This window comes from Neovison vison, chromosome 2 (assembly GCF_020171115.1).
Source record: "Neovison vison isolate M4711 chromosome 2, ASM_NN_V1, whole genome shotgun sequence".
Lineage (NCBI taxonomy): Eukaryota > Metazoa > Chordata > Mammalia > Carnivora > Mustelidae > Neogale > Neogale vison.
In genome coordinates, this window is record NC_058092.1 from 85,429,423 (window position 1) to 85,450,030 (window position 20,608).

A 20,608-nucleotide genomic window follows, 5' to 3' on the forward strand; every position below is an offset into this window, starting at 1 on the left:
CTGCCTACTTGTGATCTCTGTCTGTTGAATAAATAAATAAATAATCTTTTAAAAAAAATTAAAAATTAAAAAGAAGGAAACATTCATTTAAATTGTTTTTAAATTTCTCTCCTGAAAATATTTTTATATTAAGAGATTTGAAATTAGATAACATAAAAAAAAATTTTTGTTCTTGAGATTTTTTTTCTAAAGAGGCACAATGGGGAACTGATGTGGGTATAAAGTGGCAGCTATCTATCTCTGTCACTATTTGCACAAGACTCAACCTTCAGATTTCGCAGGAAATAAGGACTCAAGAACCTCCAGCTCTAAGGGAATTCCTACAGATCTGTTTGTGGCAACTGTAATTCTTGGAACTTCGTGTTCTCTCGAATTCCCCCTCCACCCACACCACTGCATGACTGTATAATGCAATTCTTTCAGTCTTCGCCCTGGGCACGCATGAAGCAATCTAACTCCTACAGTTAGAATCTCACCAAAAGGAGAGGCAAGGGGAGACGGGAGGATCCAATGATGAAATAAGAAAGATTTTTTTTCATACGATGCTAAAATGGAGTCAAACTTCCCAGTGGAAAATGTTTGGGTTTTTTGGTTTGGTTTTGTTTAGGTTCCTTCTTAGAGATCTCTCTCAGCCATGCAGTAATCACCAGCCCTTACAAAAGCAGGCATTTCTCCAAAGAGAGACCCATTAAATATTTTAGAAGTAAACTTTGAACTGGAATCTTTCAAAACACTTATTTCCAAAAATCTTCGGGCTGGAATTACAATTGTCTGGAATCCAATCTGTCACTGAACAAAACCTCAGAGCCTTCCTTCATACTGAAGTGGTCTGTGGGCAGACACACTGACAGCTGGCTCATTTCTTGCTCTTCCATGTAAATCCATTTCCACGTAACTGGCTGGTTCCCTAATTTTCAGAATGATGGCTCTGCCTAGAAGCCAACCTGATTGGATAAGCTTATAGCATATTTCCATAATGACAAAGAATCAGATCAAGTCTTCTAAGATTTCTAGAGTCAGTAACGGAAAGACTGCTGGACAGAAAATGTTAACCATTTAAAGAACTGGATTCCTGCCCAAATCAATCGGGCCATCCTTGCCTCAGTTTCCCATGTCGGAAATGAACACATCTGATAGCTTCTTGGTTCACAGAGAAGAATGAGATCTTGGTCTTTCTCCTAAATAAGTCAATTACGGTATTAGTTATATGTGTAGAAAGACACATTCACAAACATGGAAGCACTGAAAGAATTACTAATGTGCCTACAAGATTTAATAGACTTTCTAAGAACTTGGCTTGCACAATAAGATAATTAAGTAATAATAATAATAATAATTAGTTGCTATTATTACATAGTTATCCCATGACCAACTTCACCTAAAGAGTCACTTAATCTTAATCAAAAAAATTTTACAGAAACTATTATTATCAGTTTACACCCAAAGAAACAGACTCTCTGAGATATTAAGTGATTTTTCCAAGTTCCTTCACCTAGTAAGTGGAAAGGTTAGACAATAAGACCATGTCTCTCTGATTCCTAAAGCATTTATTCACTTTCTAATGGCAGAGAATTAAGATTCTGATGTATGTGAATTAGTTAAGGATCATTAATAAATATACACTGGCAAATTTATTTATAATACATGTATATATATGAATATGTACGTATAGTCTTTGAACACCACATACCTTTTATAATAAAGGTAAAAGTCTGTATATAGATGATTTGTCAAGTATGTCTCTCCATCATCCATTAAGGAATCTGCATCTGAGGGGTTTATTCAGTTTGTCTTTGACGGTCTAGAAAATCAGGAGCTGTGAGTGCACAATTTGTCTTTTGCTTCCCCACCCCCTACCCTGGCTCGATCTTTGGGTTCACTACCTCCTAACTGTCCAAATATAAAACACACAGCTCAGCTGGCCCCTCTGCTAGAATGACTTGGCTGAACTCTGGCCTCCCCTCTGCCCTGAACGACTTTGGCGACCTAGCACTTTTCACAGAGTGTTTACTTGTCTTCTGTTCACGTCTTTTCCACCAAAAAGAGTTCATTGTCTTATTCATCTGTCTCTAGCACATAGCATGATGTTGGTTACATAATTGGTTGATGTTTAACCGGTCTGTGATATATGGATAGATGAACAAACATTCAGAACCCAGAATACCCAAGCCTCCTGCTCTACAACTCCATATCCAATTTCCAAATTGCATTCCTGTGATGACCAAATGGTTCTTTGGAACCTCTTAGGGGATACAGGTATTTGAAATCTAAATATTACAACCAGAAATAGCCATGTCTAAACGTGAGAGCCTAGTTGAACGATGAGTCAATGACTTCTTTCTGGGGCAGAGAGCCCCCTCATTGATCAGTTTCAACTTTTCTCTTTGCATTTATGACGCCAATACAGATATAAGGGTATTTATTTTGTTATGCCAACAAAAACTGACGTTGAAACTTATGGAGGAAGTAAAAAGTAAATGCAAATTTTCAGTGAACTGAAGGAACTCTACTTAATATTTCTTTGTGCAAACCTAGGGCAAAAATTTCCAAGTACTCAAATACTAAAACTTACAATCAGTTACTCTTTAAACTAAAATCCCAAACTGGAAGAGAAAAAGAAAGAACAATTTTTCAAAACAAAAAGCAAAGAAAGTTCAAACTCTTTAAGTTCAAAAAGCAGCTGAGTACACACAGAAGCACCCTGAACCACTTAGACATCCAGATTCGTATGTGCTAGCATATATTATGGACACTTTCCAAGGTAGTTTTGACTTAAGGAACATTTCTAGGTCCAAATATTTTAAACATTCCATTGAATCCACTGGCTGAAAGTGAAAGCATCAAGGGAAGGTATCACAGTGGAACAGCATTTTGTAAAACACCCCAACCTGAAAACAATGCTGAGGGAAGGGCTGCTTCCTTACGCTGCAAACAAAGGACGGAAAGTGAATAAGGCCAGCGGTCCTCACCAAAGGCTCTGACTCAAAACAACATTTAAAGTTCAACCCAAATGATCCTTTTCATCCCCTCTATGGTACACACTGCACAAAGGCATGCGTACCACAAGGTTTGTACATGGGAGTGGTAAATTGGCAGAGAACTCGTTGTGCTGGGGCATCCACAGGCCTTGATCTTAGTGGGATGATAATTACAGACTCTCTAGTCCCTTGTTTTTCTCCAATTTACAGCGATGCTAATACTTTGCATGATACCCATAATTTTCATGTTCGTTAGTACACTGAGGCAGAGAAAAAGAAAAGATCCCCAATACTCAGCCAAATAAACTTCTCATGTTATGTGCTCATGAGAGGGGAAATAAATGCCAAAACATTTCCTTGTGTTTGATGGGAGCTTGGAGGGATTATTTTGCTACATATGTTTGGTTTGTTAATAGGTTATTTTTTATCTGTGGCTATTTTTGATAGGCTATTGGGTCACTTGAGGCCATGTTCAGAAAACAGCTGCCTCCTTCATCCACAAAAGTCTAACAATTGGACAGGTTAAATATTCTTTCCACTAAATCAGTTGTTCGAATTCTAGGAGTCTCAACCTGAAAGAGCTGTGTGCTATTCAAAGAGAAGCCAACATGCTTAACCACACACTCTTCTACTGCCTGTTAGTAGAATTTTGTTTGCACTGATGTATGTCTACAAGACTTCACTTACAGAAAAGTCATAGTGCATCTTTAGACAAATTCCCAAGGAAAAAGGGTTATAGACTGTCCGGTCTTAAAAAATCAATTCCACGAATCGTCAAAATTATCAAATTTGCTTGTCACACAGAATGCATTATTCTAGACATGTAATGATATACATGGTTAAACCTCGTGCCCTGGGGTCTAGGACAACTAAGGAAAAATAGAGGTAGGATGATATTGCGGACTGAGATGAAGCTTTGTGCCTAGACACTCTTAGAATTAAATCCTGGTTTCACTTCTCACTGGATACAGAACCCCTTGGTAGGTTATTTAATCTTCTTAAGGGCTGATTTCCAAACCCATTAAGTGGACCAATAAAGCACCTGACACAAACGAACAATCAAATAGATCATCATAATCATCATTCAACAATTATTTGTCGAGTGTTCACTAGGTACCAGGACTGTTGTAAGCACTTCAAATACAGATAGAACTTTCACTATCTGTAAGTTACACTCTAGTGAAAGAACACAGGCAATAAACAAACAAAAGAAGTGCAAAATATAGAATTGCAGAAGGTGATAAGGGCTATGACAACAAATAGAACAAAGTGAGGGGCACTGGTAAAATCAGAGAGAGGTATAATGTGAGGGAGGCCTCACTGAGAAGGTAATATCTTGGCAAAGACCTGAAAAAAGGGGGGGCAATGATCTATACAGATACCTTGAGTTCCAGGCGGAGGTAACAGCCTAAGACCCTGGACAGAAAAGAAGTCTACCTTGGAGATTAAATAAATTTAGAGTTCAGCATTAGGATGAGACTAAATGAGATCCCTAGGGAGTGAGTAGAGATTAATGTAAGACAAAAGGGCACCAACAACTGAGCCCTGATACATTCCCATGTCAAGTGGAAAAGAGAAGGAAGGAGCAAAGTAGGCTGGTGAGGTAAGAGTAAAATCAAGAGACCCAGGGAAGATAGGAGGGGAGGAGCAACTCTGTTCAATGTTGTTGATGGTTCGAGTACAATGAGCATCTGTGCTACAGACTGTCTGGAAGCCTAATGCATTTTCTCCACTTGTCCTCTGAACTGTAGAGCTCACATTACCTAACAGACACCAGTATATTGCCAATCCAACTATACAGAGTACTCTACGATGACAATAACTCATGATCAGGAATCTCTTGTAATGTATGCAGTCACCCTATTCACATACCTGTTTGTTACTTGAGGATAGCAGCTAAATCCCATCCAGAGGTCTACCAGAGAAGGAAAGGATGCAAAAAAGCCCATGTTGTCCAGTCATGTGGAAGAGTAAGTGTCAAAGGTAAGAAGAATTGAGATGGCCTGGGGACACTTAGTTTTGGATCAGGTCATGATCTCAGGGTTGTAAGCTCCCTGCTCGGCTGGAAGTCTGCTTGGGATTCTCTCTCTCCCTCTGTGCCTCCTCATCTCTCTCTCTCAAATAAATAAATAACATTTAAAAAGAAAAGAGAAGAGAAAGGAAAAGAAAAAAGAAAAAAAAAAGAAAAAAGGAGATGGCCTGGTTAGTACTAATAAATGTGAGGGTCAGGATTTTTTTTTCCCTTTACGATTCTTTCAGAGACATAGTAGGAAAAAAGAAATTTCCTGTCTTTAGGTCAGTACCACTTCTGGACTTCAGAAGTCTGAAAAGTCATAAAGAAAGAAAAGAGAAAGAATGAGAGAGAGAGAGAGAGAGAGAGAGAGAGAAAAGAGTCAGGAGTGAACACTTACTTTGTTCAAAAAAGTTCTACATTATATGCTGATAAAAAAATTTGTTTACGTTCTAGAAAAGCCTTTTCACATATACATCCAAGAAATATTTACTTCCTTATTTAGACTTTGGTTCTCTGTGGTTTTCAATCCAAAATCTCTAATCTAAGCTTCCCTTTTGTACTTAATTTGGAACCTACAAATTCTCATTCTTCTCTCCAATTTTACGCTCACTGAAATGTTTTTTGGCTTCCTCCCTTATAAATCATTCTTACTGCTGTCACTTTGGGGTTTTTAAATATTTAAATTAGCATGTTAAGTACCATTCCTCTTACTCTGTCCTATGCCTTGGCTTCTGGATTCAGACCTTCTAAAAGACAAGCAAAAGCCTAGGGACTTTCCTTCTTCAGAACATTGGCAAATTTTTAGTCTCTTTCCACAAGCACTCACATTTCATATCTCCTACCTTCCTACCTAATCTTTCCCTCTTCCTGTATGTTCTAAAGGGTCAACAGCTTTATTTTCCTAAAATATGAATTGGATCTTTCGTCTGCCACTGCCCTAGTCCATTTTTCCTGAACATCAAATTCTAGGTATGGATGTATATTTCCATCAATCTTTCTGTCTCATTTCTCCTCTCTCCCAGGTAAGGACATCTCCTTTCTGATCCTCTATCACATTATATGATAATCTCACCCTTAGAAATGGCTTTTGGGGACAGCTGGGTGGCTCAGTGAGTTAAGCTTCTGCCTTCAGCTCAGGTCATGATCCCAGGATCCTGGCATCGAGCCCCACATCAGACTCTCTGCTCAGCGGGAAGCCTATTTCCCCCTCTCCCTCTGCCTGCCTTTCTGCCTACTTGTGATCTCTCCCTCTCTGTCAAATAAATAAATAAAATCTTTTTTTTTTAAATGGCTTTTAGGTTCTGCTTTCCCCCTTCAGTGGCTTTTCTGCAACATACATTAATCTTTATCTTCTTCAACTCCTTTCACACTTACTGCTTGTGCTCCACACTACCGTTACTCTATGATATACTCTCGTGGTTCCAAATAGTCCAATAGTTAGAACTTTGTTTTATCACAATACAATGACAGTTGGTTTACTATTCTTTGTCCCCTAATTTTTTCTAACATATGTCTTACCTCTCCAATGAGATAGTGAATTCATTTTAAGAAAGAGCACTGTCGGGGCGCCTGGGTGGCTCAGTGGGTTAAGCCTCTGCCTTCAGCTCAGGTCATGATCCCGGGGTCCTGGGATAGAGCCCCACATCGGGCTCTGCTCAGCAGTGAGCCTGCTTCCTCCTCTCTCTCTCTCTGCCTCTCTGCCTACTTGTGATCTCTGTCTGTCAAATAAATAAATAAAATCTTAAAAAGAAAAGAAAAGGGCACTGTCTCAGAATCTGTTATAACTCTTACTTCCTAACACAAGACCGGGTCATTGATTTTAATTTCTAACTCTTGACATCTTCATTTACATTGTTTGGCAAACACCAAAGTCTTTGGTAAAATTAGTTCAACGAGATATCTGGGAGCAAATAAGTTCTATTGATTATGTGTTTTACAGAGACTGAATTTGGTCGTGAGTATTTAGTTAATGTTTAATGAATGCTAGTTCACTAGATTCTGCTCCATTGTGAGTTACAGTTCTAGATATTTTGTGATCCAGCTCACTTTCAGAGATGTGACGCATTTTGTAAATCTAGATGAGGCTTCTTTCCTGAACTCCAAACTCATATATCCAGTTTCTCCTCAACATCTCCATGAGGTAACTAATTAACTTGTCCAAAACTGACCACTTGGTATCTGCCCTCTCTGTCAGAAGAAAACGATGTCACCACTTCCCTTTCTCAGTTGATGGCAAACTCCATTTGCTCAGTCCAAGAGTCACAGAGTTATCATGAATCTTCTCTTTCTCTCAAACTCTGTATCCAATGTCAAGAAATCCTGTTGTTCTACTTTAAAATATATCCACAGTTCAACCAATTCCCAATAAATACCCCTATTGCTCTCACCTTGGCTCAAGCTGGCATCATTTCCCAACTGGATTACAGTGATAGTATCCTACCTACTCTCCCTGCTTCCATCCTTGCAAAACAGCTAGGTCACGCCGTTTCTCCGTATAAAATATCTCAAGGGCTTCTCACTCCACACTGAATAAAAACAAAGTCCTTACAATGTCGCATAAAACCTACGCAGACTGAGACCTTCTACATTTCTAGCCACCTCTGTTACCATTCCCTGCAGTGCTTCCTGTCACACCACAGTGGCCTTGTTCCTAAAACAAGCCAGAGAAAGTCTACCTTGGGGCCTTTGCACGGACTTCCCCTGATATGTTCTTCCCACTTGAATACTTGTGGCTAACTGTTACCCCTTCTTCAAGCATTAATCCAAATGCTCCCTTTTCATTCTAAATTGCCAATTGCAACCTTCCACCAGTTAGCAATCTTTATTCTCTTCCCTTGCTCTGTTTTCTTTCCAATGCATTTATCACTGTGGCTGTCATGGAAATGTGCTGCCCACACATCCAGCTACAGGAACATAACTGATAAAGGGTCCCAGCTGTTGCACCCTGAAATCTATCCCTGCCTTGGCATCAGGACCCTATCTCTCAGGGGCTACTCCCAGCCAGTGGGTGAGTAGGACAGAAATGCTATAAGCTCATTCCTGACAGACATGGGCCCTCTCTGGTAGCTGACTTTGGCTCCAAGATTTTTTTTTTAAGTTTTTTTTTTTCTTTTTCTTTCCTTCTTTCTTTTTTTTTTTTTTTTTAGGGGCACCTGGGTGGCTCAGTTAGCTAAGCATCTGCCTTCAGCTCAGACCATGATTCTAGAATCCTGGGATCAAGTCCTGCATTAGGGTTCCTTGCTCAGCTGGAAGTCCGCTTCTCCCTCTGCCTGACACTCTGCCTGCTTATATACTCTCTCTCTCTCTCCGACAAATAAATAATTAAAATCTTCTTAAAATTTTATTTATTTACTTATGAGAGAGAGAGAGAGATAGGAGAGCACACATGCCATCAGGGAAGGGATGGAGAAACTCAAGCAGACTGGGCGCTGAGCACAGAACCTGACACGGGTCTCAATCTCACAACCCTGAGACCATGACCTGAGCTGAAATCAAGAATTGGCCATTTAACGAACTGAGCCACCCAGATGCCTTGACCGCAGGACTTTCTGACGGCCTTGCCAGTCTGACGGAGCCTGCACTGCAGCCCAGGCAGTTCCCACGCCACTTTCTCTTCCTCTCTCCCTCGCTTGAGCCAGACTTGTGACACGGTCTGACCACTCTTCCAGACTCCAGGCTTCCGCCCTCTTTGCCTTCCTCCCCCATCTTCTCTCACAGTCATTCTCTTAATAAAATCTAGTACTTTCCACCCATCTTGCCAATTGTTTACTCTGAAGACTCCAACAGAACCATCTTCTTACCTACTCTGTTTTGCTTGCTTATTATGTTTATCTTTCATTACCTTCCAGAAGAGAAGTTCCAGAGAGCAGGAATTTTACTCATCCTTGTATCCCAGACACCTAGCACAGTGTGTGACACATCACAGGTACTCAATAAGTATGTGCAGAATAAATGCATAACAAATGCCTTTAAAATATTAGCAATTAGGAGTATTATCAACTAAATAAATGAATAAACACAGAATGGTACCAATAGTTGTCACAACTCTGCTCCCTCCTAAATTCCCTGGTCTTATTTTATCCAATCCTCCCCTACACTAGAAGACCTTTGGGTTTTCCCACAGCAGAAATGATATTTGAGCAGTAAATTGTTTTTAGGAAATATCCAGACTAATAATTGGATAACTGCCCATCTGTTCCGGGCTGCAAATATGCAATTCCGGCTAAGATAGTCATCACTGCTTCTCCCTTGTATTTAATTTCATCCAGGACCTACACAAACAAAATAAAAAATTCTGAAGGTCTGATTTTTTTTTTAAGCACAAGTATCCATCCAATAGTCACCAGACTTGGCCCAGACCTAATCAATTCTCCACTTCTCTAGTTTCCCAAACCATCTCTTTTGAGTATGTATGAACAAGGACAGGCTACTCACAAGGATGATTTCAGACTCTTGGCACTGATGGGATTCACTCTGCCATTGGGTAGCTCCACATGACGATATGGAAAAATCTTATCTCTCTAGGGCCACTAAATTACTGTAGAGATTCCCAAGGAGTTCTCCCTAAGGGGTTTGCTTCCAGATGTAAGTGTTCTGGAAGCTAGATGGAAGAGCAGGCTGGGGGTCCAACTCTTTCTCATGAAGACTGATTCAGCCTTCAACCTGTGTCTTCCCTTGCCCCATTTCTTGGGTAGGCCTTGATGAACGGCTCTCATGAAGTCTGTCAGCCAGTCTTGGGTTTGCCATCATTAGCGAGGCAGCAAATTACGGCTCTGAGCCTCGGTTTCCTTGTTTGTAAAGTAAGGAAAATAGCATCTATCTCCCAGCAATCTGTATGATATTTAGTATGTGGAGTATTTCTCTATAGAGAGTATTCAAGATTAGCTATTATTATTACGATCAACAGCGTGTAGGAAATTAAACCACATGGTCACTGTCTGGCTTGTCCCTTTAACGTGTTCAGCTGAATGCTGATCTGAAGGTGCTTGATAACATCCAAACACAGAACAACAAGGTAGATGGTAATTATGGTTTACTGCACAAAATTTAATCAAAGAAATCAAAGAGGAAAGAAAACAAGATCAATGGTAAAGCTTCCAGCCTCTGCTAAGTGTTTCACTGGGCTTGGCTTTCTTTTTCTAAAGGGCAGGGGAACACCCATATAATGTCAGACCACACGAGTTACAGAATGTCTGGCCACACTTTCAAAGGCTCGCTCCTTTCTCTTGCAGCACTGGTGAGGTCCGAATGGGGCACCTTCCTGAAAGCCCAGAGTGTCATTTCTGAATAAGGTCCGAGAAAGAATGGCACCCAGTGGCAATCCAAGACAAGAAATAACCCAGGGTGGTACTGGATGTTTAAGTCACACCCAATGCTGTTCAGTGGGCCGAGCATCACCTTAACCCCTTTGATTTCTCCCTGACCTCAAGACTTTGAGAAATTTGAAATTTGAAAATTTGAAAGCAACTGCTCGAGTGGGAGCAGGAGGGAGACGGAAGGGCGACCTGAGGTAAATTTGCCCCCATACTCAGTAATGAGATAAACACAGAATTTATTATTACTGCCTGAAGCCGGTCAGAGGAAGAAAGGCAAGCGAGTGGCTTGCCCCCGTCAGTCTAGGCGAGGCTCTGTCTCTGCACACTCGGGAGGAGGGTGCAGGTAAACTTTGGACACACACACACGCAGACCCACACACACCCAGAGATGGCCGTGGGTCGCTAGAGCACAGGCCGATGACACCCTCCGCCTCCAGGCTCCCTGGGCCACTCCTGGAAAATAATGAGTTGGGTAAGGAACAGTTAATGAGAAAATGTGCCTTGCTAACTGTGCACATTACAACAAAGAGCTGGCAGCTCCTGAAGGAAAAGGGCTGGTGCGGCTGCCGCTCAGACTTGTCAGTCAGCTCTCGCCAGCAGCCTCAGGGTCTGCCTCCCCAGCACACTCTCATTACATGTGTCTCTGTCTGGCCGGCTCTGGACATCTGCTCAGAGACGCTCCTGCCGCCTCAGGGGTTCCTGCCTTCCTCCACGGGGGCCAAGGGCTTTCTCGCTGTCACCCCTTGCCTCTCCCCCAGGAGGCTCCTGCTTTATGGTAGCTTGGGACTTCCTGCCCCCGTCTGCCTGCCCCTGACTTCCAGCATGGAAGAAGCCGAGCTGGTGAAGGAAAGACTTCAGGCCATCACAGTAAGTCTGCGTCCAGCTATCACTCGGGGAGGTGGTTGCTGAGGGGAAGGGCAGCCGCGCTGCTGGTGCCCCGGGCCGCCGAGCCCCCGCCGCTGAGTGGAAAAACAGAACTGTCATCCTTCGTGGACGCGGCTCGGGCGCTCTCTTAACCCCTGTGACCCTCTGTCATTCTCGGGCTTCAGAACCTGCGGGCAGGGCAATGGTCTGTATTTTCACCCAACTGTGCCAGCCGGCCGTCTTAAAGAGCAATCTGAAGCTTGAGAGGCAGTTCGGTTCACTGTCATGTACCTTCTCAGTACCTTAAAAAGGCAGTTTGTCCAAAGAAAAAAAAAAAAGGCAGTTTCTTCTCCAGTGGGTATTTGCCAGACAGGGGATTAAAAATCAGATCCTCAACTTGGAGACTTTTTTAAAAGCAAGGAATGCACCCAAAAGTTAAATTCTTTGAAATGGGGGAAAGAGGAAGAATAAAACAAACAACTCGAAACTTTTTATCTGTTATGAGGTAGTATGTTCCAGAGAGCCTAACAGAATCAGAATGAATGTCATTGTACTTAATTAAACTAAGCATTAAACAAGAGAATAGTAGGTAAAAGCAAGTATCAGATTCATTCTTAGAGATCTATTTTCAGCAGAGTCACAAACTGAGTAAGATCCTGATAAAGGAATGCAATACGTGCAATGCTGCGGGTTTGGAAAATATCTCCTTAATACCGGGAAGAAAAATAGCGTATTTTTTATGTCTGTTCTGGGAAAGAATCAAAGCAAGAAATAAACTACTTTCCTTAAGTGACCTGGCTTTTTTTTTTTTTAATTTTCTGAAATCCTGTATTTGGCAGTAACCTGGAAATCTGTGGCACAGTCAGTTACGATTAGTTACAATTTGTGATATAATTTTCTTAAAACTTGGAGATCCAGATCCCAATTTCTCAGCATTTTCTGCCACTGAAATTAGCTGTCAGGAAGAAATGAGTACTTTTTAAAAACTGATGTTAAATCAGGATGGGTAGGAGGATATTATTCTCTGCTCTTCCAGTTCCCAGAGCATAAATAATAAGGCTAATCCAAATTTAGCATTTTTATTAAATGGATACAATGTCTTAGTGTCACCCAAAAATGATTCAAGAAGTTGAAGCATTTTCTCAGCCAATAGTAAGAAACCAGAAGTCCAGACGTCCACCAATAAGGTTGGCGCTTTTCCATAAGACAATGCTTTTGAAATGTCTAGCTTCTAATTAGTACATTTCCCTTTCTTCAGAAAACTTTGTTTTGGAACTATTGTTTGTTTTGTTTTGTTCTTTTTTGTGTGTGTCTTTAAAGTCAGCCACCGTTTCAGCTGTCAGGCTTTAAGGGACAGGAACTGGGCCCTGCTCTGTTGTTTTTGGCATGGGCTTTTTGCATTACAGCTGTTGTCTAAAGGTTACTTTATTACACTGTGTGAGTTGTGTGGGCACCAGCTCAGCCTTTGCTTCTACCTCCCAAATTACTAAACTATATCATGTAGCTGGGGAAATACACAAGCCCGTTGTTCCCCATTTTCCTTCTTGAACTATAGCACAGCCTTATTGAAGCCCGCATTCCCTCCAGAGCACCTTTTAACTCCCACTGAAGCAGCACGTGGTCTGAAGTTATGACTGCCTACAGTTATTCAGGAAAACCAGGAGTTTGCACTGAGGGTTCCAAATGAAAATAGAGGTAGAACAAGAGGCATCACACCTTCCAAGCAGGCAAGAGAGTAAGTAGGTTCCTGAGTATACAGGTGTGTGCTTTTTCTGATGATTAACACACACGCATACACACACACACACACACACACACACACACACACACACACCCCTACTTTTTGAATTGTTCCATTAGCCTGAACTATCCCATTAGAAGGAATTAAGCAAATCTCCAAAGTAAGATCACAAAGTAATTCTACCTTGGAAGTAAATTGTTTATATGAAGGTTACGGAGGTTGCGGGGGGGCGATTGGAAAAAAAAGTTTTGGGGAATAAATTCATACTAGCCTCCACCTCACCAGGCAAAACTCAGTCCCATTTGTCACAACCTAGAGGGGAAAATAGAGCAGTGGTGTGTCCATGGAAACAACACATCCACCTCCTGCTAGACACCCCGGGACACGCCAGCTTTCCCCACCCTTGTTTTACCAGGAAGCCACCTCAGCACTGCCCCATCCCCCCTGGGAAAATGAAAACATACAGTATCCAGAAAATTCGCTGGGACTGTTTCACTTTAGGAAGTACTTAAAATTTTCGAAATCTCCGACCTAAATTAGAACTCAGACACAGTCTTCTCATTTTAACTGTTTTCTTCCTATTTCCTTTACTGAAGCAATATGTGTATGCTTAAGAAACAAAATCATAAGACTTTTCCAATGTACGCAAACACAGCAATTCATAGACTTTCTTAGGGAATGGGGAAAAAAAAGAAAACATTTTTACAGTCACAGATCTATTTGATTTTTATATTAAAATTTGTTCCTCCATTTCCTCACTGTGAAACGAGAGGTTCTTTACTGTACATTTATTCCACCTGGTTTTGAGTGTCCAAACAGTCATTATTTCCACTGCAAGGAGTTGAAAAACACAAATGTCCTTGCCTATAACTTGACAGAACCAAGTGCCTGCCCGTCCTCTTATTCCTCTAAAAAATAAATAAATAGATTAAGTACAGTAAGTAGGTGGAATGTGGCAGTTAGGCTCTCAGATTGAAAACTAATACTGTAATTGTGTCCTTCACTTCTCCTATCAGTAAACTGAATTTTAGATTGTCAGAAGTCTTCTCAAAAACTCAAAGAGAATAAAGAAAAAATTATGGAAAGTACACAGAAATAATTGTTTAAAAACCAGTATATCAGTCTGGGTATGTCAAATATGGATTCTATTTTATACACGTACTCTCACGTTCTTCCTTCATACTTTGTCCATGTACCAACCCTTCCTTCACTGAATTAATCATCAAAGTATCTCTTAGCCAAAGAGTTCAGTTTTCAGCTGTAACTCAAAAACAGGACTGCTTCAAACTGATTAGATGAAAAGTTTCTTGAGGCTTTTTTCAAGTTAGTACATATTTTAACAAATAGCCAGTTTTCATACAAAAGAAGAGCTATTGAAGTAGATTAGTAATTTGAATTTCACTTTTAATATTACTGGGATAGATGACACTAATATTTCCAGCATCCTCAGGAAGAGTGAGATGAAGGACTGATAGTTATCCCAACAGAACTCCTCTCTGGCAGGAAACTGGGCCCACAGTAAAACCAGTGAAAGACCTAGACAAATTTCTTCCAGAAAAAGAGAGATCCCCTCCCTTAGGAGTAATAGCATTCCATATGTTCTCGACATCCTACTCTGTCAAGGAACGCATTATCTTATCTCTATTCCTACCATGACCTTAGAAAATACAGTTCCTAAATAACATGGGGACACTCACACTGGAAAACTCCTAGACCTTAAACTGGCTAGAGATCATAAAAATAGCACTGTTTGGGGGCTGACCCCGGAAGAATTCTGAGAACGAGAATCGATTTTTCAGAGAACAGACCCAGCTGGGGAGTGAAGAAATAAGAATAAAGCAAACATTTTAATTCTCATCAAGGTTTATCTATAATTGTGAGGAATGTGTGCTATCAACCCGTCGCCTCATTCCTTGATTCAATTAATGGTGATCGAGCACCTACCATGAGCTAGGCCTTATGTATTTAAAGGAAAGGAAGGGAAATAAGGGAAACCAGGAGTAGGGAGTGGGCGGTGGATCACAGTGACGTTGACAGGACGGGCCTCACAGAGGGGGAGACATGTAAGCACAGACGTGAAGGAGGTGAGCTCTGTCACAATTTAGACAACAGAACTAATCACAACTACAAGCACCTGCCTAGAACGGACTCCATTTGGAAGGGAGCCATATAAAGTCCTGACGCTGGAATTTGAGCAACGGAGCCAGATTTGCCGGCCAAAGCCGCTCGTGACGCAAAATAAAAAGGAGCTCTCACATTTCCCCAGATCCACTCCCTATTTCTTTCCACTTCTAAGGAATTTTTTCTAGACTTGTAAACATGGGAACTTGGGTGGTAGAAATTTCCTTGCATAAAACAGAAATCCACTCAATACAAAGACCAACATTAAAACAAGAACACACACACACAGGTTCTAGTTAATTCATTAGCATGCATAGCCTGTCACCAGACACCACACTTCATCCCATTCCTTTTTTGTCGATATCTGGGATCTTCTAGTGTTTAATAAGACAGCTGATGGCCTCAAAGCAGGACCTGCTACATGATTTATGGGGCCAGCACACAAGGAAAATGTGGGGACCCTTGTTCAAAAAGCACTCAAAATATCAACGTGGCAACAGCACAGCGTTAAATGAAGTGCTGGGCCCTTCTCAGCATGGTGCCAAGTTACCCCAGAAACCAGCCCTACTTCTACTTCCTGGGCCCGCCATATATATTTCTCCCCCATTCATTCTGCCTGTCAGATAGGAAAGTAAAAACAAGAGCAAGCCTCCTGGCTCTTTCCTGAAGATAAACCCTTACGTGTGTTTGGATCATTGCCTCATTTAGAGTCCTAAGGACTTCTTAAAATCATAATGGCTAAAAGAACGCAAGAGGCACCGTTGTTCCGAAGTACCTGGTTAAGACAAAGTTACAGGAAGGTCTTCTAATTTGTCTTGGGCATCTAAAGACAGCCCATAACAATGGTACATGGAGACGCAGGAATCTCCTCAATAAAGAAGTCCAGTGTGAGGATTCGAACAATTAAGCCTCGGCCCAGTTTTCCACAGAGCCATACTGAGATTGCATGTTTCTTCCAGAGAGGGAAAGGTTGCTTCAAACAAAATGTGCTGTACCACATTTCTTTGCCAAACATAATAGCCCACCCACAAAGGAGGGCATGTGACGAGGTATAATAATTTCGATAGTTATTAAGGAAACTGCTTTTTGATAACAGGGTGAGGTTTTTCCAGCGTGCTACAGAATGATAATGCTGCTTTGCAAAGACTTCTCCGAACAAGGATCCCCAGGAACCTTCTGCATAGTACTGGATGGTTAAAAAACAAAAGCTGCTTCTTTATAAAACTCGGACTGAAGTAAATCAGAGTCTGAGCTCTGAAGTCTAGAGTATAAACAAGGGTCACAGGGCTCTGCCTAAAACTCAAACGAGGCTTCCACTCCCTCATCCCCCGTCTCAAATGGCCTAGCTTCTATTAAAATAAAATATAAATCTTTTAACTTATGTCAGTGACAATGATGTCATTTGGGGAAGAGACTCCCTTAAAATTCATTGCCTCCACAAGTGCCCTCACCAAGAAGCCTGTGGGATGTCTGCTCTCCTAAGAGACCATAGGAGCAGTTTGAGTGAGATCCAAACTTTTTTTTTAATGTTTCTTACGGGTTGTTTTTTTTTTACGTTTTTTTAAGTTTTTTTTTTTTTTGTTATGTTTTGTTTTCCCATAAAACACCCAGCGACTGAGAGGACTCAGTCAAGCCCTTAGAGACATGGAACCAGGTAATTCTCTGAAGCTCTAAAAAGAACTCAAAACTGGTTCCTGTCCGAAGCACCACATTTTCCATGTGTAATTGTGTCTGTGATTGACATAGGGGTACAACGTATTCAAATGAGCTACCACTGTTACTCAGAATCCACCTATGCTCACAGATCTAAAACATAAAGGACATTTCTTAAGTGAAAGAATTACATGATTAATAATGATAATAACAGCACCTATTGTCACATAGCACCTAGACCTTAAAATATATATATTACATATATATATTAAACTTTCACATCCATATCTCATTTGTCCAAATATCCTATGAGTATTTGTGAAAGCAGATGTCACCGTTCCCATTTTGTAGGTGGAAAACCTAACACCATGAAAAGCTAAGGGACTAGTTAAATAGCACAAGTTGGGTCAATTCTTCTGCTTGTCACACTCTCTGGCCGCAACATCACAATAAAATTCTAAGAAACATCAAAACCACAAACCTCACCCCATTTAGAACTTCCTCTGTGGTTCACTCTTAATAGAGTTTGAAATGGAACAAAGAGAAGAATCTATAGATGTTCTGCTTCACTTAACCGCATTTTCTAACCCAAACCAGTCCCTCAGCCCTTATAGTCTCCTCTGCTTTCCACAGTCCACAGGGGAGTAGAGGTGGGAAAAGAGAAAGTGATGCCTTTTCAGAAGCATTTGTAATTGCTTCGACAGGGCTGGGAGGGCACCATTTCCCAGAGCATCCCATACTCCGAGACTGTGACCTTCCCATCCCACTTCCATTACACAAGGTCTCTTCCCTCCAGCCGGGATTTGCTAAGGCAGGGACATCACTGCATCTCACACAGCTCCCCAGCACTGAGCTCAGCACTAGCTGGAACACACACACACACACACACACCCCTTTGTGAATGAGTAAATGAATGAAGGCCATCAAGCTGAAAATATTTTTTTCACTAAAGCCAACAACAAAGTTCACCATTACCCTTGAGTTTTGGGGGATTTACCTTGTGTTTGTTCTTTATCCTTGTTTGTTTTGTCACTATTCGTTAGAACAAACAGGAAAGGACAAAGGAATAAATGAGTAGCCCAACTGAGTTTCATTTCGAGATGTGTCAGAGTTTGTTCTCCGGCTAGGAAAGAAGACTAAAGTTACTGAATAAAATAAGGTTTAGAAAATGTGTGCTTTTTCATTCACCTCATAAGATGTAGTGATAACCAAATCCAACGCCCGTGGATAACTTCAGAATGAGGGTGTTTCAGAACTAGGATGCAGAAATAATCATAGAGCCAGGAGAAAACATAGAGATTTCCTGCTCTAGCTGAAGAAAAGTTAGAGAAGGTCCATAATCCCATCTTCAGTATGCTATGCTCCAAAGATGCTTACCCAGCTTCTCCTTAAATGCTTCAAAAGTGTGTCCATACCTCACCCAATACCCTCTTCCATTTGAGAACACTCATCATGGCTCCAGCCACTGAAGCCATAGGGCTTCATTTTCTTGATGTCGATCATTGCTCATATCACAGGCTCATTCTATACACTCTGAAATGTCAGTGTCAGCCTTTAAATAAGTGACTCTTAATCTCACGAAACAAACTGTGGGTTGCTGGGGAGAGGGGGGTTGGGAGAAGGGGGGTAGGGTTATGGACATTGGGGAGGGTATGTGCTTTTGGGTAAATTGGAAGGGGAGGTAAACCATGAGAGACTATGGACTCTGAAAAACAATCTGAGGGGTTTGAAGTGGCAGAGGGGTGGGAGGTTGGGGTACCAGGTGGTGGGTATTATAGAGGGCACGGCTTGCATGGAGCACTGGGTGTGGTGAAAAACTAATGAATACTGTTTTTCTGAAAATAAATAAATTGGAAAAAAAAATTGGGTACTCGAAACACTGACCCATACAGAGTGCTTAGTGCTATACCATCTTGTTTGGGGAGCTATATTTCTAATGACAGGTTTGAAAAAAGATAAGGTGTGGTATAAAGAGCATCATCTGGGGCTCCCGGGTGGCTCAGTGGGTTAAGACTCTGCCTTCGGCTCAGGTCATGATCTGGGATCGAGTCCCATATTGGGCTCTCTGCTCAGCAGGGAGCCTGCTTCCCTCTCTCTCTCTCTCTCTTTCTCTCTCTCTGCCTCTCTGCCTACTTGTGATCTCTCTACCTCTCTGTCAAATAAATAAATAAAATCTTTTTAAAAAATCATCATCTTTGGAGTTATAGAAATTTAGATTCAATACCAGTTTCAACACTGGACCAACCGTACCGTTTGGGGAAATTAATACACTCTAGTCCTTAGCTTCAGTGTCTGTAAAGTTAAGAATAACCATTAACTTGAAAGCCAGTAGCCAGATACACAATGAATACACAAAAATCAGTAGCTTCCTGAAAAACAATTATTCTTCAGAAAATGTAATACAAAAATATCTCATTCCTAATAGCTATAAAATTAAAAAGTAACCATTAAAAGATGAAAAGAATCTTACTTAAGGAATGTATAAGATTTATACAAAAAAACTTTTATACTCTTATACCCACTATGACGAGGAAATGTGCAGAATTTATATAATGAAACTACTAAACAATATGTGTTTGGGGAGGCACACCATTCCCTAAGGTGAAGCTCAAATACCAAAATTCCATCATATTTTTCCAAATTTATTTTATGTTTAATGCAATTCCAATCAAAATCCTCAAAGGAAGCATTCTTTTTTTTTTAAGATTTTTATTTATTTTTTTTCCCAATTTATTTATTTTCAGAAAAACAGTATTCATTATTTTTTCACCACACCCAGTGCTCCATGCAAGCCGTGCCCTCTATAATACCCACCACCTGGTACCCCAACCTCCCACCCCCCCGCCACTTCAAACCCCTCAGACTGTTTTTCAGAGTCTATAGTCTCTCATGGTTCACCTCCCCTTCCAATTTACCCAAATTCCCTACTCCTCTCTAACGCCCCTTGTCCTCCATGCTATTTGTTATGCTCTACAAATAAGTGAAACCATATGATAATTGACTCTCTCTGCTTGACTTATTTCACTCAGCATAATCTCTTCCAGTCCCGTCCATGTTGCTACAAAAGTTGGGTATTCATCCTTTCTGATGGAGGCATAATACTCCATAGTGTATATGGACCACATCTTCCTTATCCATTCATTCGTTGAAGGGCATCTTGGTTCTTTCCATAGTTTGGCGACTGTGGCCATTGCTGCTATAAACATTGGGGTACAGATGGCCCTTCTTTTCACGACATCTGTATCTTTGGGGTAAATACCCAGGAGTGCAATTGCAGGGTCGTAGGGAAGCTCAATTTTTAATTTCTTGAGGAATCTCCACACTGTTCTCCAAAGAGGCTGCACCAACTTGCATTCCCACCAACAGTTGAAGAGGGTTCCCCTTTCTCCACATCCTCTCCAACACATGTTGTTTCCTGTTTTGTTAATTTTGGCCATTCTAACTGGTGTAAGGTGATATCTCAATGTGGTTTTAATTTGAATCTCCCTGAGGGCTAATGATGATGAGCATTTTTTCATGTGTCTGATAGCCATTTGTATGTCTTGATTGGAGAAGTGTCTGTTCATATCTTCTGCCCATTTTTTGATGTGTTTGTCTGTATCGTGTGGGTTGAGTTTGAGGAGTTCATTATAGATCCTGGATATCAACCTTTTGTCTGTACTGTCATTTGCAAATATCTTCTCCCATTGTGTGGGTTGCCTCTTTGAAGCATTCTTTTTTTTATAAGACTATATTTATTTGACAGAGAGAGAGATCACAAGTAGACAGAGAGACAGGCAGAGAGTGAGGGAGAAGCAGACTCCCCACTGAGCAGAGAGCCCAATGCAGGGCTCGATCCCAGGACCCTAAGACCACGACCTGAGCCAAAGGCAGAAGCTTAACCCACTGAGCCACCCAGGCACCCCAAAGGAGGCATTCTTGT

General features: G+C 41.1%; 1 protein-coding gene across 1 annotated transcript in view; it reads left to right on the plus strand.

The window, feature by feature from the left end:
- The first annotated feature begins 10,709 nt into the window (after positions 1-10,709).
- The window catches only part of PALMD (palmdelphin), a 52,214-nt gene continuing 42,315 nt past the window's right edge, over positions 10,710-20,608 (plus strand). The window contains exon 1 of the mRNA XM_044238747.1: positions 10,710-11,174. Within this exon, the coding sequence (XP_044094682.1) occupies positions 10,725-11,174 (450 nt within the window). The 5' untranslated portion in view covers positions 10,710-10,724. The remainder of the gene's footprint in view (positions 11,175-20,608) is intronic.